A 24,586-nucleotide genomic window follows, 5' to 3' on the forward strand; every position below is an offset into this window, starting at 1 on the left:
ACCATGAAACCACTTTTTCCTCCTGGGTCTCTGGGCCTGTGATGGGGAGTGCTGCCATGAAGCTCTCTGACATGGCCTATTGACATTTTCCCCATGGTCTTGGGGATTAACATTAGTCTCCTTGCTACTTACACAAATTTTTGCAGCTGACTTGCATTTCTTCCCAGAAAATGTTTTTTCTTTTCTATTGTATTGTCAGGATGGAAATTTCTGAACTTTTCTGGTTCATTTCCCTTTTAAAACTGAATTCCTTTAGCAGTACCCAAGTCACATCTTGAATGCTTTACTGCTTAGAAATTTCTTCTACCAGATATCCTAAATCATCTCTCTCAAGTTCAAAGTTCCACAGATCTGTAGAGCAGGGGCAAAATGCCACTAGTTTCTTTGCTAAAACATAACAAGAGTCACCTTTACTCCAGTTCCAAACTAGTTCCTCATCTCCATCTGAGACCATCTCAGACTGGACCTTATTGTCCATATTGCTATCAGCATTTTGGTCAAAGCCATTCAACAAGTCTCTAAGAAGTCCCAAACTTTCCCACATTTTCCTGTCTTCTCCTGAACCCTCCAAACTGTTCCAACCTTTGCCTGTTACCCAGTTCCAAAGCTGCTTCCACATTTTCAGGTATCTTTCCTGCAATGCCCCACTCTTGGTACCAATTTATTGTATTAGTCCATTTTTACCCTGCTGATAAAGAACGTACCCAAGACTGGGAATAAAAAGAGGTACATAAAGTTCCACATGGCTGGGAGGCCTCAGAATTATGGTGGGAGGTGAAAAGTGCTTCTTACATCGTGGCAGCAACAGAAAATGAAGAAGAAGCAAAAGCGGAAACCCCCGATAAACCCATCAGATCTCATGAGACTTATTCACTATCATGAGAATAGCACAAAAAAGACTGGTGCCCATGATTCAATTACCTCCCCCTGGGTCCCTCCCATAACACATGGGAATTCTGGGAGATACAATTCCCAGAATTTGGGAGAGCCGAACCATATCAATGCCTAATATCACTTCAAGTGTTTGAAATATTGTCGATTCCTTGTCCAGAACAATTCAAATTAAGATATATGACAATAAGTATAAAGATAAGAAGGAAAGATAAATCTAATTATTTTGACATTAAGCAAATTACTTAAGTCATTTGTACATTCATTATTTCAAGATTTTTCTTAAATTCATAGGAAACCTCAGCAAGGAAGACATATTTGAGATCAACCTATCAACATAAACAGTGCTTTTATATATTGGCAAAACTATAAGACAACATTATAAAAATCAAATTATGATTTAAAACAACAATGAATACCCTAAAAACTGTGATGATTACTTATTTGGACAATTAATTCTACTAGAATTTTTAGCCATGCTTCGTTTTCCAAACTTACTGATTTGTTCTGCACTTCGATTTCCTCCTATTTGAATAAAGTCACCCAGAGTTAGTCTTTTGTTTTTATTTATTTTTTTAAGAAACTTCTTTTATCTCTCAGTGAGACAAAAATTCTGATATTCTTTATGATTGGAAATACTTTTAATTAACTCTCCCATTTAAATTATACATTATCTAGATATAAAAGTTTAGGTTAAAAATTGTTTTTGCTAATTGTGGAAATTTTTGTATTTAATTTAATTTTTTTAATTTTTAATTTTTGTGAGTACATAATAAGTGTGTATATTTGTGGGGTACATGAGATGTTTTGAATGTTTTGATACAGGCATGCAATGTGAAATAATCACATCATGGAGAATAGAGTGTCATACTCTCAAGCATTTATCATTTGTGTTATGAACAATACAATCAGTCTTTTATAATGGTTATTCTAAAATGTAAAATTAAATTATTGACTATAGTCACCCTGTTGTGGGATCTCAATCTGAATCTTTTCCCTTGCAGTGATCTGCTTTTCTACCCTGGAAACTTAAGAAAAATATATGTTCTTGGTGTTAATGTTCCTAAAATTCATTGTAGTGTTTCTGGAGTGAGTTTGTTTCAAATATTGGCTATTCTGCATATCATGTTATGAACACTTTGACCTGAGATCTGATTTTTTATTCTATTATAGGATGTAATTTGTTAAAACATTAATCATCTTCATTTTATATTTTTTCTCCTTTTATGACTTCTCTGTGATAGATATTAATATTGTTACAAATTTTAATTTCCTCACACCTTAACTTTGTCCTCACTCATTTGCTCTTGGCCCTGTTCTGGTGTGTTATGCAAGAATTCCTCCACAAATTATCTGATCACTCATTCATTATTTTAAAGCTTTTATTTTATGATGCAGTCTATCCCTTTGAGTTACATATTTCAACTTTTTTTGTATCCAACATATTGAAGTGGTTATGCTTTATAATGGCTTCATTGTCCTTCATATTTCCATTGTAATTATTTCTGTAAGACTTTTTCCATTTGTTTAAATGTTGTGTTAAGCTATGAATTTGGCTTCCCTAGATATATTTTGCTATCTGTTAGCTTTCACTCATAATGCTGAAGCTCCTCAAACATGTTGAATTTTTCTCCTTATAAATATCTTTATTGTCATTATTACCAATCTGCGGGGTGAGCCAAGCCTCAAGTACTAACTTCATTTATGTGTGTGTGTTGAAATTGGAGGAAATATACATTGAAAGAGCCTCCTACAATATAATGCATGATTTCCTGCTCCCTATTCTCATTTCCAGCATAGATATTGTCTGTCCTCTAGGGAACATTGTAGTACATCTACTTCAATAGCTTATTTCCTAGATTATCAGCCGAGAGCTAGAGCCTACCAGACCTAAGCATAATTATTGATCTTGGGGCTTCACTCCAGCCTGGCTCCAGTATCACCTCTATAGAACTCTACAATTGGAACAATAAAAGAAAGAGATTTTGAAGTGACAAAGAAAGAGAGATCGAAATGACATTTCAAGTTTCTTTCTCTTTCCTCTCTTATTTTATTTGTCTTTTCACTTTTTTAATTTTTCTTTCTTCTCTTTTGTCTTTTGTCTTTTCACTTTTTTTTTTTCCTTTTTTCTTGACACTTTATTTTACTGAATTATAATATCAACATTTCAATAGTGCCCAGGACTTCGCCCATCAAAGTTTACAAGGCATACCTTTTCCAGCTGCTGCTCCAGTTAAGTCTATCCTGATCACACTCATGAATAGGCTTGATTTCAACTGCATACAATGGAGGGAGAAACAGTGTAACAAATATCCTCTACAGCAACAATCTCTCTTCTTGGTTTTTGGATTTCCACTGAAGGCCACTTTCTGCCTCCCAGGAAATACAAGAGTTCAAAAACCTTAGGGCCTCCCATAGGTTTTGGTTGTTACTAAAAGGAGGTCCATATCATTCCCTGTCTCACATTGGAATTTCCAAAACTAGATAAGAGACTGAGAACTAGAATCTATTTTAAAGGTCTTCATCTTATACAGAAATCAGTGATGTTGGGTCATATTTTTGGAATGTATATAGTCTTCCATATATTTCGATTAAACTAGTTCGTCAATTATTCTTGTCACCTGCAGTGAATTTATCCAATAACTGTCCCAATTCCCCTAGTTAATATTGGAGATACAAAGATACATTTTCATAATCTGTGTTTCTTTTAGCTTAGAGCTTATGCAAACTACAGCTGTCTCCTTTCCCATCTATGCCCTTTCTCTATTGCAGTGTTATCCTCAACATGCTATAATAGATGAAACTTGAAGAAATAGTATCAAGCAAATATTTTGACTGTATCAAAAGTTAATCAACTAATATAATTGTTTAAATTATAAATATGTTTTGTATAATGCAAGCCACAATTAGATACATCATAATGATGATTAAGTAGTAGCCTTAATAAATAAATATACATTTTATTAAAATTCAGTGGACCATTTGTTTCTCAGGAGGTATCCCATACTTCTATTTTCTATTGAAACTTTTTAGCTTGGGAGTAATAGAAAAATCATATAGTAATGGGAATGTCCTGAGTTTCAGTATTAGAAGACAAGCTGATACTTATAATTGTTTAAGTTTTAATGAATTAATTCATTATTTTATTGTAGAATAATAAAATATATTTAAAGCTAAATTGAAAAAAGTTTTTGGAACATCTTTAGAAAAATAATCCCAGGCTACTCATTAGTTTAAAGCAACTCTAAAATAACTTATTACTGTGAATTAAACTCTGTACCTTCCAATCTCTTTTATTAAAATTTTAATTAAAATGTTCCCTCTTGAAACACCCTTTTAAATTTTAACTTTAAGAACACAATTTTCTTATTAAGGATGATTACATCGATTGATCTAATTTGGACTCCTTAAGGAAAATAAAACCTAATCTCAGCAATACATCAATCCTCCCCTAGGATTAGTTTCAACTGGTAATGATTTGTATTATATACTATAATATTTATAGAACTTATGTCGCACTAACTTTATTGCAATAACATTAAAATTTTTACCTTAGTCTTCACATTGAGTTTGTCCTATTCAGTGCCTACATCAATTAATAATCAATAATAGAGATCTGTAGGAATTTAATACACAAAAGTCCTAAAATTTACCTATTTGTGATTGGGTAACTTAGCTATTTAATTTTGGCCATATCTCCATATGTCCTTTTATCTTCTAAAAAATTAGAGTACAGAAACAAAATATAAAAAGAGTAAAATTTACTTAAAATGTATGTAACAGAACTATTTTAGAAGAATAGATAAGTAGATGGAGGAATAAATGTAAAAAAGGTACGCTTTAAAACAAATGCATCAGCTAATTCATACATAATGTTATCGTGTGAATTATTCTGTTGTTTTCAAACTAATTCTGCACTATGTAAAAAGTTATCTGTTAGGTTGATACAAGAGCAGTGGTTTTCACCATTGAAAGTGGGAAATAGCACTATACAGACCTTAGCCTACTTTTTACAATGATCCCAAGAACTCATGGAAGTATTTTCAAATGCATAAATTGTAATTTGCTGCTGTTATTAGTAGGGACATTTACAAATTCATAAGCAATTTAAAAATTATTTTTAAATTGTTAAAAGAAGGATTGGTGTATTTTGAAATATTAAAAATTAGTGACTAAAATGACACGGTATGTACATGAGAATATATATAACTATAGATTATTGGCCTTTCAGCACCCAGAATTCTGCATAATATAGGGAATATGTATTTGCATATTTTACAATCATTGTCAACAGAAAGGTGAATTGAAGTTAAACTGCTCCAAATATTTCAAAGGCTTCCTAATAGAAAGAATAATAGAGTATATCCATAACATGTTCCAATTTTCAAAGAAAATTGAAAACCTGTAATGAAATCTTTCCACCGTAGATTTTAATCAGTCACCACCATGAGCAAATACTAGTAGCTAAGTAAGCAGGTCTTAAAATTTCTGGAGAGAAACAGAGGACATTTGCATAAACAAAACTTGGAAAACCTGTCCAAGAACAGCAGGACGTAGAGACACTGATACTGTGAACACAGATGAACACTTGATTTAGTTAAGAAGACATTTCAGCCTCTATGTAGGGTGATACATGGTGTCAGGATTTTAATTTTAAAAGACAAGGTCCTCAGAGCTTGATGCTGTTACATGAAGACAGATCTTGGGGAAGTGGTGACAAAATGCGCTTGTAGTTTAGGTCAGTGCAGAACACACTGCAAATCTTCTTTACAGAAAGGTGTCAAAACAGAAGAGCATATTTTCCTTTTGGGTCTTTCAAATCTAATATTTTTAAACCATGGTGAATAATAATTTGAATATTCAGAATCTATTTATCACTACATTCAAGCAGTCAATTAAGCTCCACCTCTAGTAGAGGAATGTATCTACACACATTATTTGGAATTCCTCTATAAATTTTGTCCTTCCCCCCCACCCCCACTTATTTATTTATAAGTCACTGCTTCTCTGCCCTCTTATGAACACAGCTTGAAAATATTTGTGTGTATCCAAATCCTGTTTGAGTAGGCAGAATAATGGCCCACTAAAGATGTCCATGTCCTATTCCCCAGAACTTGTAAATACTGGTGCTACATGACAAAAGAGACTTTGCAGATGTAATTATATCACAGTATTTAATTAGGGAGTTTATCCTGTATTATCTAGTTTGGCCCAACTTAATCAAATGAGTCCTTAACAGCAGAGAATTTTCTCTGGCTGAAAGTGGAAAACAGATGGAGTAGAAATGAAAATCAGAGAGATTCCAAGTCTAAGAATTCAATGCATCATTGCTGGTTCTCAGATATAGGAACTTACAAACCTGAGAGGACCTTCATGGGTTTATTAACAGCTAGCCAAAAGCAGGTAGCTCAGTCCTATAATTGCAAGGAACTGAATGCTGCCAAAAGCCTAAATGAGATTAGAAGTAAATTCTTCCTAGAGCCTTGTAATGAAAACCCAGTAAAAAAAACTTTATAAAATCCAGAGCAAGAAACCAGGAGAACCAACCTGAATTTCTGACATACAGGATTGTTTTTGAACACAAAATTGTGTTATTTCAAGTAGCTAAATTTGTGACAAGTTGCTACAGTAGGAATAGAAAATGAACCACATATTATACACATATCTGTAATTATTTCCGTATCAACCTATGTGTATATTGAACTTAATATGAGTTCATACTGATATCTCAGACTCTTAATCTAGCACCACAGAGTTCATTCTGCTCTTGCTTATTTGTAACTTATTTTCCTGACAGTGAGAAACTTTTTATTCTCTTCCATTATTTGCTTATCTCTAATAACACACATAGTTTAAGAATTATTCACCTATAAGCGTGTGATATTCAAACTTACCAACTAGAGTATTATATTTGTGGACAGTTGTTTTCATCTTTAATTTTACAAACTGAAAACCTCTTTTGCAAAGTTACTTAAGTCATCTCCTTTTTTTTTCCACATGACCTGTAGTAAAATTTGCTATATATTACAATACAGTTAGGCTTATTTGTCAGAGGCTACATTCCATAATAAGATTCCCTAACACTCTAGATCATATTTTTTTATTTGCATTCATTAAAGTTCACTCTCTACAATGTACAATTCTATGAATTTTGACAAGTGCATAGAATGTTGTATCCACCACTCCAGTACCTCATAGAAAAGTTTACCACACTAAAAATCCTTCTGTGTATTCCCATTATAGTTGACCATCCTGTCTTCTCCTAACATTTGCAACCACTGATATGTTTTCCATCCCTATAGTTTTGCCTTTTTTCAAATGTCATACAAATGGAATTGTACAATATCTACATAATTATTTTGCCTGGCTTCTTTCAGCTAATAAGACACATTTAAGTTTTATCCAGGGCTTTTGTGTAAGTAAATAGCTTGTTTCTTTTCTTTTTTAAAAATAATATTCCATTGCATGGATATATCACAGTTTATTTATTTATTACTTGAAGAATATACAATTTTTGGTAACTATTAATAAAACTACTCTAAACATTTGTTTACAGAATTTTGAGAGAACACACGTTTTTGATGTCCTTGGATGAGTATCTAGAAATAGGATTGATGACTTGTATGGTAAGTCTATGCATATTTGTAAGAAACTGCCAAGCTGTTTCCCAAAGTGGCTGTAGCATATTTCATTCCTGGAAGCAATAAATGAGAGTTTCTGTTACTATATATTTTTAACACCATTTAAGGTTGCTTTTAAATACTGTTGACTTAATTTTCAACATTGAGGAACTGATAAACTGTCTTCTGAAGTGGCTGCACCATTACACATTCCTATCAGCAATAAATGAGGATTCCAGTTTGTCCATATCTTTCTCAACACTTGTTTTTATTTTTTATTTTAGCTATCTCAGTAAGTGATGCCTCAAATATATTTCTGTCAAATACTTCATTTTACATACTTAGTTCACTCAGCTTATGAAGTTGAATGAAAAAAACTGTAAAGTCAATTTTCATTACTAAACCAACTAGCCACATATATTTGCTTTCTCCAAAAATAGAATATCTCACTCACTTTCAATTCTAATAGATGTTTTCATCCTTATGAAAAGCATGCACTTTTCTCAGCTCATTTTCTAAGTTGTATAGGTAGTAAAGCAAACAGAGAGGAGAGAAAAAATAAGGAACCTCATCATAACATTGTAGTCTGAAAGAAATGTCACCATTACTTTCAGCACTTGTTACTGATACTCTTTTTGCTATGATCTTACGGGATTCTCCTGCAGAAGTGACCATTCTTTCATGGTAGTCTGAAATTCTTCCATGGTAGTAAAATGGAAGAAGCAAAGTAGTGAAAATATGACAGCATTCCCACCCCATCCTAGAATATATCTAAAGATGAAGGCTAAAAACAAGCCGCATCCTCAACAGAAATATTTATCAAGACAAGGAAAAAACAGAACTATACTATGCTGACTTGAATAAGCAAGGTTTCATATGAAAATCATTATTTCAAATATTTCTTTTATTTGGCACTACAGAGGTTTTTATATATCAAAATGTTAAGATTTAACGTGAATGAGGCGTATGTAGGTTTGCGGGTGTGGGGGTGGAGTTCTTTTTGTTTTGTTTATGATAATAAGAGCAACTGTTAACCGAGCTGTGAGTGGGGGCAAAAAGAGCCAGAAGGAGTCGCAGACCTCAGGACCATTCTTGTTGTTTTCTAGAACCATTCTTATTCTGAGATTTCTTCACCTACCCAAGTCTCGCCCAAAGCCATGTACCTCTAATCCCCTACTTGGCCCTTTGTCCAGGCAGTTGGAATCTTCACCTAGCAACACATTACAGATCCAGATTGACAGCACCATGAGCCAATCACAAAGCTAGATTTCCTTTCCAGTCTAACAGTGGCTGTTGTGCTGGAGACAGTGTGGAAAAGAAAGGGGTGGGGCAAGGGGCAAGGACGTTAAAAATCACCACCGACTCAGCCTCCCAACAGCAAGGTGGTTCTTCAGCATTAAGATCCAGGTGTCAGCCTATGTCTTTATATTGTCAAGATGTCTCTTTCTAAGAAGTTGACTTTAGACAAACTGGATGTTAGAGGGAAGCGAGTCATCATGAGAGTAGACTTCAATGTTCCCATGAAGAAGAACCAGATTACAAACAACCAGAGGATCAAGGCTTCCATCCCAAGCATCAAGTACTGCCTAGACAAAGGAGCCAAGGCAGTAGTTCTTATGAGTCATCTAGGTCGGCCTGATGGTGTTCCCATGCCTGACAAATATTCCTTAGAGCCTGTTGCTGCTGAACTCAAATCTTTGCTGGGCAAGGATGTTCTGTTCCTGAAGGACTGTGTAGGCGCAGAAGTGGAGAATGCCTGTGCCAATCCAGCTCCTGGTTCAGTCATCCTGCTGGAGAACCTGCGCTTTCATGTGGAAGAAGAAGGGAAGGGCCAAGATCCTTCTGGAAAGAAGATTAAAGCTGAGCCAGATAAAATAGAAGGCTTCCGAGCATCGCTTTCCAAGCTAGGGGACGTCTATGTCAATGATGCTTTTGGCACTGCACACCGGGCTCATAGTTCCATGGTGGGAGTGAATCTGCCCCATAAAGCATCTGGATTCTTGATGAAGAAGGAACTAGATTACTTTGCTAAAGCCTTGGAAAACCCAGTGAGACCCTTTCTGGCTATACTTGGTGGAGCCAAAGTGGCAGACAAGATCCAACTTATCAAAAATATGCTGGATAAAGTCAATGAGATGATTATTGGTGGTGGAATGGCTTATACTTTCCTTAAGGTACTCAACAACATGGAGATTGGTGCTTCTCTGTTTGATGAAGAGGGAGCCAAGATTGTCAAAGATATCATGACCAAAGCACAAAAGAATGGTGTAAGGATTACATTTCCTATTGACTTTGTTACTGCTGACAAGTTTGATGAGAATGCTCGGGTTGGAAAAGCCACTGTAGCATCTGGCATACCTCCCGGCTGGATGGGTTTGGACTGTGGTCCTGAGAGCAACAAGAATCATGCTCAAGTTGTGGCTCAAGCAAGGCTAATTGTTTGGAATGGGCCGTTAGGAGTATTTGAATGGGATGCCTTTGCTAAGGGAACCAAAGCCCTCATGGATGAAATTGTGAAAGCCACATCCAAGGGCTGCATCACTATTATAGGGGGTGGAGACACTGCTACTTGCTGTGCCAAATGGAGCACTGAGGATAAAGTTAGCCATGTCAGCACTGGAGGCGGTGCCAGTCTAGAGCTTCTGGAAGGTAAAATCCTTCCTGGCGTAGAGGCCCTCAGCAACATGTAGTTAACATAGTGTTACTTCCTTCTGTTTTCTGTCCACAGCCTTTAAGTCAGCTTAGTGCTTTTACGTTTCGATGTGACTTTTGTTAAAATCTACTCCTAGATCAAGACCTATGTAATGGACAAGCAACGGGCCACCAGGAACTCTTAATATCAGCACAGCAATTCATTTGAGTTTGGTCGTGTATTTGCCTATTCACGTTCTCATTTGAACTTCACCATTGTGCACTGTAGGGAGGACATATTCTTAAGTTGCCTATTAAAGGAGGTGACCTGAAGAAGCTGAATCTTTTTATTTTAGTCCAACTTTGCTATTGTTTCACAATTTGAAACCCAAAAGTCAAAACTTAAGTTGTTGGGAAAGGGTGGAATGAAAGTTGACAAACAAACAATAAATATGCTCAGACTGAGAAAAATAATTACATATAAGAACTCATGGGTACCATTAAAGTTCTGCTAAGAGGAAACGTTATACTAAATAGGAAAAAGAAAGAGAAATGAAAAATCCTTATTAAACCCAAGGAATTTTTAAAAAGAAAAGAAATTAAACTCAAGGTAAGAATTGTGTTTGTGTGCATATCAAATCACAAGAGTATACACAAATGCCAGCTAGAAAGAGAGCTACAAGTTAAATCCAAGTTGTAAATAAGTAATTGTTTTATTTTTAAGGCAGGCATTCTTTAATAAATAGATAACATAACTGGTAAGTTATAAAACTTGGTTTTTGAGATAAATAAAATATATATACATAGTTTAATAATGGGAAAATAGAGGTAATTCTCTATTAGAAAACAAGATAAAATAAGAAATGTAGAAAAACAAAAAAAAAAACACTTATTGGAAAATATTTTGCTTTATTCTGTTGACAAAGAGGTAGTTCAATGCTATTAATAACAATAGTAATTAAAAGTAAAAATGCAGATTAACCTTTCCCAGCTATAATGTCTTATGTCCCGTAACCCCAGATCAATTGTGTATATTCAATATCCTGAGCAATTGAGCTTCAAATATAAATCTTAATACAGCTGAAACTTCAACATATTTTAAGCAGAATGTTAATATCATAATAATCCCAGGAAAGATGTAGGAGTTAGGATTAATGGAATCAAAACTTCAGTAGTTGTAGTTGAAACAAGATTAAAACATATCACTCTCTCACATGAGAACCCAGGGCAAATAACATGGGCTTTCCTTTATGAGGTCATCTAGGGAATCAAATTGGTGAAACAGATCTGTTACTCCCAGTGAGGGGGTTCAGTCTGTGTATGGTATGATGCCACTGTTCAAGTTTTTGCTACTTGATTGCCAACCTGAAGGGGGAAGTTCTTGAAAGGCAATTAGTTTTCTTTTCAATACATGATTCAAAAAGTTTAGAAATTTGTTTTCACTTACCCTATTGGCATTAGTTGTGAGATAAGGCCTATTTTGCAAGGGAGGATTGGGGATGTATTCTCTCTAGCTGCATACCTTGTGCCCAGCTAAAAGTCAATAGATTCTATTGTTGAAGTAAGGAGGGGAAAAACACTGAGGAAAATTAATGGTTTCTGACAGACTGCCATACTGGCCTCCCAAGTATCCATGTACAAGTATTCGTGTTTTGTTTTGTTCTGTTTCGCTTTCCAAAAAGAAAACATCTGTTCTCCAAGAGATACTATACAATCAAATGACTTGTCCAGTTACTGCATCCTACTCAAAATTGGGTATCTCTGAATTACACACAATTCTTTCTGTGTGATCCAGTGGGGGCCCAACAGTGATGAACTCAGAAACACATTTTTCTCATACCTCCCAGCCCCCCACTCCATACCTAGCCAATATACAATGGTGAAAAAGAAATAGGACAACTGCAACAAAAATGCTTACCTAGAAAAAGTCACTGGCTTATTACAATTATGAAATAAATCACTCTGGATCAGAATTTTGAGAACTCCCTGACCTGGCAGCAGCAGAATTTCCTTGGTTAGACTGGTTCTGTTCTCTGGGAGGAACTTATCCATTGTCCTTTTCTGGCCGGTCATTTGACCAATTGGGAAATTTTCTTTGTTTCCTTAACTTCCATGGCATATTCTGAAGCAGGTGGTATGCTTCATCAGGCCATATCAGGCCACTGCACAGATTTCCTAGCCTCTTTTTGTTGGTACAGTTTTGTTTGTTTGATTTTTCTGAGACAGAATCTCTCTCTGTCACTCAGGCTGGGGTAAGTTGGCACGATCTTAGCTCACTGCAGCCTCTACCTCCCGGGTTCAAGAGATTCTCATGACTCAGTCTACCAAGTAGCTGGGATTAAGGCGTGTACCACCACATCTGGTTAACTTTTGTAGTTTTAGTGGAGATGGGGTTTCACCATGTTGACCAGGCTGGTCTTGAACTCCTGGCTTCAAATGATCTTCGTGCCTTAGCCTCCCAAAGTACTGGGATTACAGGTGTGAGCCACCATGACAAGCAGCTGGTTCTGGTTTAATAAACCAATGATATCTTTTTGTATCACACAATTAAAAGCTTTTCAATGCTGAGCTAGTGGTTTTTCAACTTTCTCAAGAATTAAGGTTTCTGGTCTATTTCTGGTTTCATTTGGAAGAACTTCACGAAAAATCTCTTCTAGTTATACTTCTTTACCTTCTGATTCTTGTTTTTAATTAATTGGCTTCTTTGCTGGGCCTTTTTTTATTTTTATTTTACTTTATTTTATTTTTTTTGAGACGGAGTCTCACTTTGTCGCCCAGGCTGGAGTGCAGTGGTGCGATCTTGGCTCACTACAACCTCCGCCTCCCAGGTTCAAGCAATTCGCCTGCCTCAGCCTCCCAAGTAGCTGGAACTATAGCACATGCCACCACACTTGGCTAAATTTTGTACTTTTAGTAGAGACAGGGTTTCACTGTGTTGGCCAGGCTGGTCTCCAACTCCTGACCTCAGGTTATCCACCCTCTCGGCCTCCCAAAGTGCTGGGATTAAAGGCGTAAACCCGGCACTGGGACCACTTTTCTTTATTTTAAAGATGACTAACGTGGTCATATGAAAAAGTTCATAGTGGTATGAAGGCAATATTTATAATCTAATCTTTGCGTGTGGCTTTTTCATACTTTTGGCTGAAAAGTCCAAATGGGGGGACTCTAAAAAAAGCCATGAGGGACACTCTTTTTCCCATTGTTTAAAATACTGAGGCAGTTAGTTTTTTCAACTCTGAGAAATCTCACTTTTCTAGTTTATTAGCCAATTTTAGGTTATCTCCCTTAAAAAGTTCTGTCACCTCTATTTCTAATTTCAACTGTTCATTTTTTCCTAGCTGTGCTCATTTTTTGTTACAATATTTTACTAAAAACTGCACATAGCAATCAAAATATACTGACATTCTGCCTTTCTAAGCACTTCTCTAGCAGCTTTAATCTCCACAGGAATACGTTCTGCCTAGTACTTTCCACAGTTAACAGTTTTATCCAATGCTGCAGCAGAGGAATTATCACCACTTTCCAGGCTTCAATGCCTTGTCACTTCTTCTCACCGACTCCTAAGTGAAAGCAATATGTTATAAGTTTCATTAAGGCAGCATTACTATAGGGAACAATGTCTACATTTGTTAATCTATAGACTAGTGGTTCTCAAGCAGAAACACATTTGTTCCACAGGGGACATTTGCCAAAGTCCAGAGACATTTTTGCTAGTCACGACCAGAAGAATGCCGTAGGCGTCTAGTGGTAGTGGCTAAGGATGCTACTAAACACCCTAAAATACACAAGACAGCTTTTTAGTACAAAAACACATTCAGCCCCAAATGTCAATCATATTAAGTTGAGAAATCTTGATCTAGAAACTACCATAATAACAATACTTAAAAATATAGCTTCTCAAACAACATAGCGATTTTACTTTCTTAAGGTAACTTTCCAAGGGATTACAGCTAAGTAGCCACTTCTTGAGCTCATCCAAGAACCTAATAAAGTCTCTGTGATTATCTGTACTTGATTTTCATCTCTAGGAGCAAGATGGTTAATTCAGTTGTTGACATTTTCCAACCCACTAAAGGGAATTCAGAGAAAACATCCTATTCTTAGGGAAAAGCACTGGAAGTCACACACATCAATTTTGTTTACATCCCCTCAGCCTGCACTTCATAATATGATCATATCTAGATGATAGGGAACCTGGACAATAATGTTCTTTAACTGAGTCATCATGGGCCCCATTAAAACTGTTACTAAAAGGAAGAATAACAAAGGGTGAATTTAAGACAACATCAGAAAGAAGAACCTACGAAAATTTCGCAAGACACCAGTAAGACCCATGGAGAAAATGCTTGCATAGATGATTTACCCTAAGAGAAAGGAGAGCATTCAGAGAACAAGCACACTTCGTTTAAAAAAATTATGAAAGAAGAAAAATGAATATAGAAGATAATCACATGAGATAGAAAATAAACTGACAAGAATTATAAAAATACATGACAAATTTGAGTACTGCGGGTACAAGATATTAAATGGTGTAGAAATAAAAGACTTGAAAGTGCAGGGGGAAGAAATCAGTGAATTAGCATATTGGAAAAATAACAATACAATGAAGTTTTAGAAAGAGATGTTTGTGGAGCTACATACAGTCATGTGACCAGTAACAACGTTTCACTCAACAACAGGCTGCGTGTGCAACAGTGGACCCATATGATCATATTTGAGTTGGAAAATTTCTATTACCTAGTGATGCCTCTATGGTCCTGACCCTCTGTAGGCCTAGGCTAAGGTATGCGCATGTGTCTTAGATTTAGCAAAAAAGTTAAAAAAGTTAAAAATTATTTTAAAAATAGAAAAAGGCTTATAGAATAAGAATATAAAGAAATACAATTTTGTACAGCTGTACAATATCTTTGTGCTTTAAGATAAGTTTTGTTACAAAAGTTTTCAAAAAGTAGGAGAAAAAAATGTTAAAAATGAAAAGTTTATAAAGTAGAAACTTACAGCAAGATAATCAATGTATTATTAAAGAAAAAAATATTCATAATAAATTCAGTGTGGCCTACATGTACAGTGTTTCTAAAGTCTGCAGTAGTAGGCCGGGCGTGGTGGCTCACATCTGTAATCCTAACACTTTGGGAGGCCAAGGCGGGTGGATCACGAGGTCAGGAGTTTGAGACCAGCCTGCCCAACATGGTGAAACCCCGTCTCTACTGAAAATACAAAAATCAGCCGGGCATGGTGGCGCACGCCTGTAATCCCAGCTACTTAGGAGGCTGAGGCAGGAGAATTGCTTGAACTCAGGAGGTGGTGAATGCAGTGAGCTGAGATTGAGCCATGGCACTCCAGCCTGGGCAACAGAGCGAGACTCTGTCTCAAGAAATAAATAAATAAAATAAATAAATAAATAAATAAATAAATAAATAAATAAATAAATCATAAAGTTCTGCAGTAGTACACAGTAATGTTCCAGGCCTTCATATTCACCCTCTACTCACCCACCCAGAGTAATTCTCAGTCCTACAAGCTCCATTCATGATAAGTGCCCTACATAGGTTTATCATTTTTGCCTTTTATACAGTGTTTTTACTGTACCTTTTCTATGTTTATATATATTTAAATATACAAATACTTGCGATTGCATTGCAACTGCCTACATTATTCAGTACAGTAACATGCCATATGAGTTTGTAACCTAGGAGCAATAGGCTACTCCATACAGCTCAGGTGTGTAGTAGGCTATGTCATTCAGATTTGTGTGTACACATATCCCAGTTGTTAAACAATGTGTGTATGACTGTATATAAATACATACACATACATCTATCATATATGTGCATATATGATATATGTATATATTTAATATATTTGGTATAGTTATAAGAATTTTGTAGTTATATATTATAATTGTATACATTAAAAATACTTTGCTATGTATTAATATCAAATTTTTAAAAACCTTAAAATGTTACCATAAGATGGTGGCATTGCCAAGGTTGCAATTTGAGTTATTTAATTCACATGCTTGGATATTAGTATTCATTTATTTTCTATGCATTTTTAATAATATCTGTAAATTGATATAGTTTATTTCAAGGAACATTAGTTAGTAAAGCTGTGATAAACTAAATGTTAGAAAATAAAAGTAGGTGCCATTTTTATGTCCTTATGCTTTAAACTTTACCTTAATTTCAAATCTTATTTATTTATTAGAAGTCTCCTAGATGTTGTGACTCAGTTATCATTCTCTAAAGCAAAGTGTATTAATAATAAACCTAGAAAAATTAGGAGATCTCATAAAAAGTAAGGGAGAAAAATTTGGAAAATGACAAATCAGAGGGCATATGAACTTACATATTAAAAAAGCAGTGTTTTAGTTGGCATCTCTTCACCTCAGAGCCCAACAGACTGTACCTGAAGTTCTCCTGCCTTCTCTTTCACCTGGGAATTTTTTAGTAGGGTACTTCTCATTCGTATCATTTAACATGTTTCATTTACCAAAAGGTACAAATACATGCAACTCTTTTTTTTTTTCAATAGTTTCTGTTCTGAATCCCCAGCTTCTTTCTCTGCAGATGAATTGAGCTTTGCATCCTGGAAGGAAACATGAAGGTAGAGTCAGCTTTAAGGAGGAGCACTGGAAGTCACACACATCGATTTTGTTTACATTCCCTCAGTCTGAACTTAGTAATATGATCACATCTAGGTGATAGGGAACCTGGGCAATAATATTCTTTGACTGTGTCATCATGGGCCCCATTAAAACTGCTGCTAAAAGGAAGAATAACAAAGGGTGAATTTAAGACAACATTAAAAAAAATACTATGAAAATTTCACAATACACAAATAGATCCATGGAGACATTGGAGGTAGAGTCAGCTTCGTGAGCTTGTGGCCTGCGCAGGCACACAGGGCCCTGCTCTCAGAAGAGCCCTATGTTTGGTTTAATGCTCTACAGTTGCCATCTTGAAATTGTTAAGAATTTTTAACATGAAGCCAAACCATGCTTTGTACTGGACATCCTCCCCCTACAATTATGTAGCTAATCCTGCTGAAGCCTTCTCAACTAAGCCCAGAGTCAAGGAGACTAACACGGGTCTTTAGTTTCACTCTTTGGATTACCACAGGTTTCTCTAATTCCTTAGAATCATAAAGAAGCCCTAAGACTTTCTGAAAAGTTAAGGCTCATAAAGTTCTTCAAAAGATACAACCTCCCATCCTTCTCCAAAAGAATGTCATTGAGAAACAGTCACTACCCAAATATGCCCTCTACATGTGTGTGTTTAAATGTTCAAGAAAAAAAATTAATTTTAGCTTTCATAATGGCTCCATGCTTGCCCTGAAAAATGTTCATATGCTCATATGGCTTTTTTATTTTTTGCCTAAAAAAGAAGAAGAAAGGAGAGATTAATGAGAACATGATGTAAATCATTGTCCCCATGGTAGGGTACTATAGTGTCTCACTATAAACTTTCATTTTCTATGACTGCCTTCATGACTATCCAAAGTGAGAAGAATAGGTAGTTGATTGAGAATATCTCTGTCAAAAACCCTGGTTAAATTCTGTCTATTAAAAGTTTTTTTCCAGAAAATATACACAATTGCTTTAATAGAAAGCAATAAGCATACAAATTAAACGTGCATAGCTGACCTAGTAGAAAATTATACTTTTAGAAAAGCAAACATAGTCTAGTGATATTAAAAATATCTTTTAATATGGCAGTTATATTTGCTCAATGCATTTGTTTTCTTAATATATTTATAAAATCTTGGAATTATTTAGACACTGTGATTTCTTTGAAAGAAGAATGATTTTTGTCAGTTTGTGTCTGTGGAGCAAAGAAAAGCAAAAGTATAATCATTGCAGTTTAATGATATATTTCTGACATGACCACATGAGTTCAGGTAGTGAATGGGGAGGGAAAGGAAGATGGAGGCAGAGAGATAAAGGGTTTGCAGGGGATTGCAAGTCTGTGACAGAATAATTTACAGTCATTGTTGACTAATTTGACAAGATGGGTAAATATTGGATAGGTAAATTCGCAACGTGTAAATCAATAATCATGAATGTTGATGAAAGTACTTTCGATTAATGAAAAATGTGTAAGTCATACAATAAAAATGTTATTTCGTATTTTAAGAAGCATGCTTTAATTAACTGGCTTTAAATTAAATAAATAATTACTAAGAGAAAATCTTCAGGTTCTAGATGAAACCTTTAAGTGTACTATGGAGAGATGAAGTGTCTTATTAGGAGGGGAAAGAAAATATTCACTTTAGAGTCAGAACTTCTTTCTACTAAGTTTTTACAGGCTTGGGTTTAAGAATACTTACATAAGGCCTCAAGATGCATGCTGTAGAGCAGGTTTCTCAATGTATTCTTACTAAGGCAGCAGCAGCAGCCAGCAACTTGTTAGAAATGCAGATTTCTGGGCCTCCATTATACCTAACGAATTACAACCTCTGGTGATGAGATCCAGCAATATGTACTGTAATCAGCTCTCCAGTGTTTCTATTTCAGCTTTTGTATTAGGGTAAAGACCAGTCTAAAAGGAAACAGGAATTAGTTCTAGTGACAATCATACCACTACCTACTTGTTTTAACAGAGGCAAATCATTTCACTTCTCTGAGCTTCTTTAGCTGAAAAAGCATATATGTATTTATATATTATCTGAAGTTCCTTCTAGTTTTTAAATTATATGGCTCTGAAACCCTGGTTGGTGTACTTGAAACTGTTGGCTGTAATTTTTTATCTACTAAGGCTCTTTACAAAAAGAAAAGAATGACCTAGAAGCTAAAGGACATTGTACATGGAGGTCTAAATTGTAGATGAAGAAAAAAAAAATCAGAACCTTGGCTCTCCAACTATACATTCCTTTTGCAACTTGACATTTACTTTCTATATATGAAGGCTACTTCCCCCAAACTACAGTGTCTAAGAACTTAAAGAAATATAAACCAGTGAAATGGATTCAACTACTCTTTGTCTTAATAGAACTATTTAGATAAAAAGAAGGTGAAGAATTCCCCAGGTAAGAAAAAGTGGGTATTCACAAAATGTCTGAAATTGGTTTCTGTAGGAGAAAATTGATACTTAATACAGCACCTGCACATTTAGGTATTTGGTTTTGTATTTGCTTATTCTTGTTGGTTGTTTAAAGTTGTGATTTGGCTGCTTGCATAGATAGCAAAAAAAATGTAGAGTGAGGAAGAGGCTTAGTTTTCATTGTATACACTCTTAATACAATATAATTAGTGCATTAATCACCTTTTCATCAGGACAAGTCATTTACAATTGAGAAGGAAATGGACTTAACTGGATAAGCTCAGATATGACCTCTGCAAAATGTCTTAACCCAACATTTCCTGTCCAATCCACACTTCCAGATGAATGAATCACACTTTTGGGGTATTTTGTTCTTTGTACAAACCTGTTGTTTTACTCTTTAATATTATTGGAATGTTTTGTTGACACATCCCTCTCTCAATTTTTGAAGGTCAGAGACCTCATCTTATTCAACTCTCTACTTCAGGGTCTAGCACAGTATTTGGCATATAGAAGATTTGCAGCTATTGATTTTTTATTGTTGGTGATGCTGTTGTTTTATAAATTGAAAGTAATATTGAGAGATATGTGGAAAATACAAATTGTACAATGAGAGCAAAAATGTGACAATACCCATGTTGCTACATAACAGGAACCTCATTTTCACAATCAAGATTTTTTTTTTCTTGTTAAAGGAAATGGAATGTTCCACTTATCATAGCATGCTACAGTAAAGAAAGTGAGCTAACCAGGATACAGGATAATCAATCATTAGAGAAAAAAAGTTGAATTCCTATACAAGTAATGAGAAGTCATTAATGTAAGGCACAAAAAGTTAGTTCTGCATACTGTACCAGCAGGAAGAGTGATGAAGGGAAAGGAACCAGTGACTGTGATGAGATATTGAGAGAGAATTGTTTGACTATCTCATCAGCAGAAACTAATGATTTTCTTAGCAGAGAAAAAATTGAAATTAATATCAAAACTCTACTTGCTACCTATTATTTTTAAGTTATTTATATAATTATGCCTAAGTAAATGATACAAAGGTAGTTGAAACTCATGGTCATTCATTGTTTATTTAGAAATTCTCAATTAATTTCAGAGATATAAAATTCTGACAAATATTCTAAGGTAACTGTAGATTAATTTTTAGATTGATTATGTAATGACTGCAACCGATTTTCTTGTCTACTGAGCTGGTAAGGTGTACTATTTATAGACCCTCCTTTACTCAAACACATTTATGGTATGGTGAGATATATATAATATTATAAAAATCACCTACCACAGTGCTAGATACTTTATATCCTCACCTTACACATGGTTTCTTCTGACCCCTCTCTAAACTTTCTACACTCTTTACTATAAAATAAGCCAACTATCTTGAAGCAAAACCTAACATTGTCTCTTTCCAGATAAAATATCTTCCTCTCTTTCAACCATATAGCCGATATTTTTACCAGACCCTTACTATCTTAGACATCTAGATCAGAGAAGGCTCTGTCAGGAATCTGAGGGTAACCAACTGTCCTCGTGTGTAGCAAGGGCGTCTGATTTTCGTGCTAAAATAAAATCATGAGTGTCATGCAAACCAGAATGGTTGGTCACCCTAGGAAGCACACTGAAATACTTAATTCAAAACAGTTTACTGAAGGAACTATTTAAGTATGGGTAGGGTTAAGAATTAAGATGAAGTACCTGAGGGCCCGCAACTGGGGATGCCCTAGACCAGAAATTTATAAGGAGAAGGAGCTGTTATCAGAGACTAGTGAAAGCTGTAGCTGGAGAGAGAAGCTGTTGCATAGGAGGTACAGAGCCAAATTTCAGCTTGAGGTGCAGGCTAGAGAGGAAGGTGGAATTAAATGCCTAACCTCTTTTCTTCACATTTAGATTTCCTGATGATATCTCTCACTGGCAGAATCTTGTTTTCTGTCAAACAGAAAGCCAGAAAACAAGAGAACTTCTGAGGAATCAGACTCCAGTAGCGGAAACTTGGTAAAGAGAGACTGAGTGTCGATCTGGAGGGGGGAACAATGTCTAGCCTGTAAGACTTCCCTGAGCAAATTACAGTTATTTCATGACCTTTAAAAGAATGTTGCACTCCAAACACTCAGCTGTAACGTAGCAAGTTGCAAAATACGGAGACATCTCTAATTCAATCATACAATATGCAAATTATCTGAGTACTTCAAAGCATTATATATTGTCGTATTGTATAAAAATGATGCAAAGGTGAAAATGCCTTACTATTACCTTTCCATAACACTCTTATGTTTATTAGTTTAACCATTCTACCAATAAGCCAATTTAAAATTATCAATATTCAAGTAATCAATCATATTTAATTTCTCATAGTCTATCAAATAACTAGAACCAGTAGGATTATTTTGACTCTGAAGCAAGCAGATATACTACTTAATGGTGAAATTGTTTATCGAGTTAATTCATGATAATATTAAGCCTTCGAATAGAAGAATTCTGAACAAACAGTAGAAAGACTGAGAATATTATTTTGCAATCATCAGCCAAGAAGAAAAACAGTTCACTAAATTCAAGATGTTATGTCTTTATCTTAAAGACATACTGTTGATCAAACATAGTTTTTTTAAAGTGAGGGACATAAGCATTCTTACTTGTTTTTTATCTGTAAAATGGAAATGATATTAAGATATATTAGTTGGGTGCATGTGTGTGTGTGTGTGTGTGTGTGTGTGTGTGTGTCTGTGTGTGTGAAGACTGATAAATAAGCAGGAGGCCATTAGACTGAGGCTGTCTCCATACCCTGAGTCCCTACAAAGCAAATTACAACCTAAGTTAATATGTAAACAGTCTCAAACCTAAGTTAGGAGTACAAGGAAGAGTCTAGTTTCAGCCAATCACAAGCAGCCATGTTTCAGCCAATTACAGGTAGCCAATTGATCACTCCATGCCCAAATAAAGCAGATGCCCAGTTGTAGCCAATCAGGTGATTTCTCAACTCTGCTTCTGTGGCTATCCTATAAAATCTCACTGCTCACACTGCTGGGTGGAGCTCTCTGAGACTCTTCTGATTCTGACTGCTGCCTGATTTATGAATTGTTCTTGGCTCAAATGAACTCTGTTAAATTTAATTTGTCAAAAGTGTTTCTTTAACAAAACCAAGGGATACAATATTTGTAAAGTGCTTACCACAGTGTTTGAAAGAAAGTTCAAAAATAGGCATGCATTTATATTATGAATAATAAGAAAATCGTTTAATCTGTGCAACTATTCAGAGTTAAATGGATTAAAAACATTTTTATAAGACCAGAGTTTCCTTGGAAAGAAGAAATATTTACAGGAAACCATTTTTATAAACTGTCAGGTCAGTCTTACAAAATACCTGTTAAGTTCTTTGTTCAACTGCAGTCTTTCAGTGTCCTTGGAGAGTTTGGGTGAGCTATGTTCTGAAATATAGTGAAACATACTCTCCTTGATCTTCAGTCATTTTTCTTGGTGTTTAAAGCTTGCTTTGACAATTAAAGTTTTAATGCATCCTTTTGCTCAGTGATGATAAAGGTAACCATACTAGTACTGAAATTTTGACAAACACATTCTTTTATTTCTCTTTTACATGTTAATTTGAGGGAATACTATATCTTTCATTATTTTTTAGCTGTGGGAATAAAGACTACTTTTGTTCACTAGATAGCTGCTTCAGTGGTGTCAAGCAATGCACTTGCTCTATTTTTATCTGGCTATGCATATATTCCACCCTATACTTTTGGAGGAGAACTACGCCTTATTAATTTTGACACAAACTATTACTACTTAAATTTTTGGAGAGTTCTGAAATGCCCAATGTAAATAATTAGTTTTCTCCTATAAGTACTCTCCTGTTGTCTTGGAATTTTATTGTGATTTAGGTTACCTAGGTAGAAGAGAACACTAGTGCTGCTGAACGCTTGGTTGGAGCTTTAAGAGGACTAAGAATTCAATTCGAAAGGACAGACTTAGGTTTCAGACAGATTTCTCTCTCTTTGGGAGAAATTATTGATAATGAGACAGAAATAACTTGAAGAAATATGACCTAGAATTATTGTGTTACATAAATATTCCAAACAAAAATCCATATTCACCCCTTACTCTGCTGAGGGAGGATGGTTAAGCTGAGCAGCTGAACCAAACTTCACTGGATATACTGGGATACTGTAGATAGAGCAAAAGTGTCCGTGGAAACAACATACAAAATATATAGGAAATTTGAATGATTTGGCTAATAATGAAGTCAGAGCATTTGTTCCTAACTATTTAATATTTGAGTTGTGAATGTCTAGGAGGCACCAGTGGTGTTTGGGAGCCTATAATATAAGCAGTTGCTTTCACACTTGTATTACAAACTCTTGAAGACATACATATCTATTGTGTATAATGACAGTACTACATAGTTATAAAGTCATTATTACTGGTGTTATTTCATCCTGTTTCTGATGTGTGGAAATAAGATACATTTCAGAAGCAGAATCCAAGTGGAACTAACTGAAGAAAACATTGTGTTTCTTCCTGAACCAACCACACTGTATAAATACTTGCCCAATGATTTTGCAGGACCACAATATTACCCAAATCCAGAAACATGATTATACTAACCAAGGAAATGGCATTTACACCTCCTTTCCGCTTTCAGTATAATTTGTATTATATATGCAAGGCTGGAAAGAACAAGATGGCATAATGTCAATTCCATAGTTTGAACCAATATTTCTGTCTGCAGAAATGCAGCATACTGGCAATTACAGATATTTGAACGCTCCTTGTTCCTATCTCAAAATAAATAAAATAATCTACAGAAGTTCTATAATTATGTAGAGCGGGCATGTAAAACTTGATCAGTCTGTAACATTCCTCCAGATGTACTAACAAATGGAAAGAGCCAGAAGGATTTATAAAATTGAATTTTGTGTAAGAATATGACAAACTGTTGTGCATGGTCAATAATTCATGATAGGGACTGCATTGAATCTGTAGTTTGTTTTGAGTAGTATGGGCATTTTAACAATATTAATTCTTCCAATTCATGAACATGAAATATCTTTCCATCTTTTGTGTGTGTCCTCTTCAATTTCTTTCATCAATGTGTTATAATTTTGTATCGCACAGAGCTTTCACTTCTTTCTTTATGTTTATTCCTATGTATTCTACTTTATTTGCAGCTATTGTAAATAAGATTACTTAATTGGTTTCTTTTTCAGATTGCTTGCTGTTGGCATATAGACACACTACTGATTTATGTGTGCTGATTTTGTATTCTTCAGCTTCATTGAAGTTGTTTATCAATTCAATGAAGAATTTTTTGGTGGAGACTTCAGCTTTTCCTAAATATAAAAGATCATATCCTCTATAAATAAGGATAATTTGACTTCTTTCTTTCCCATTTGGATG

At 35.1% G+C, this 24,586-nt stretch overlaps 1 protein-coding gene and 1 long non-coding RNA gene across 8 annotated transcripts in view; one reads left to right on the forward strand and one right to left on the reverse strand.

Moving 5' to 3' along the window:
- Positions 1–24,586, reverse strand: part of LOC111543129 — a 60,296-nt gene that overhangs the window by 15,387 nt on the left and 20,323 nt on the right. For 2 of the 7 annotated variants that reach the window (XR_002731761.1, XR_002731762.1), the window contains exons 2-3: positions 18,471–18,682; positions 16,551–16,730 (exon numbers count right to left, since the gene is read on the reverse strand). This is a non-coding gene — a long non-coding RNA (uncharacterized LOC111543129). Of the gene's footprint in view, positions 1–7,465; positions 7,586–13,121; positions 13,703–16,490; positions 16,731–18,470; positions 18,683–24,586 lie in introns of those variants that run through there. The other 5 variants (XR_002731763.1, XR_002731760.1, XR_002731764.1 and 2 more) reach the window with 5 other exon arrangements.
- On the forward strand, positions 8,833–10,484 carry PGK2 (phosphoglycerate kinase 2). The gene has a single exon (XM_023212992.2). It carries the CDS (start codon positions 8,948–8,950, stop codon positions 10,199–10,201), a length of 1,254 nt encoding a protein of 417 aa, XP_023068760.1. The 5' UTR covers positions 8,833–8,947; the 3' UTR covers positions 10,202–10,484.

This window comes from Piliocolobus tephrosceles, chromosome 5 (genome assembly GCF_002776525.5).
Source record: "Piliocolobus tephrosceles isolate RC106 chromosome 5, ASM277652v3, whole genome shotgun sequence".
NCBI lineage: Eukaryota > Metazoa > Chordata > Mammalia > Primates > Cercopithecidae > Piliocolobus > Piliocolobus tephrosceles.

Excerpts from the sequence above, each read along its gene's own strand:
- PGK2 (XM_023212992.2), top strand. The coding sequence starts at position 8,948 with ATGTCTCTTTCTAAGAAGTTGACTTTAGACAAACTGGATGTTAGAGGG.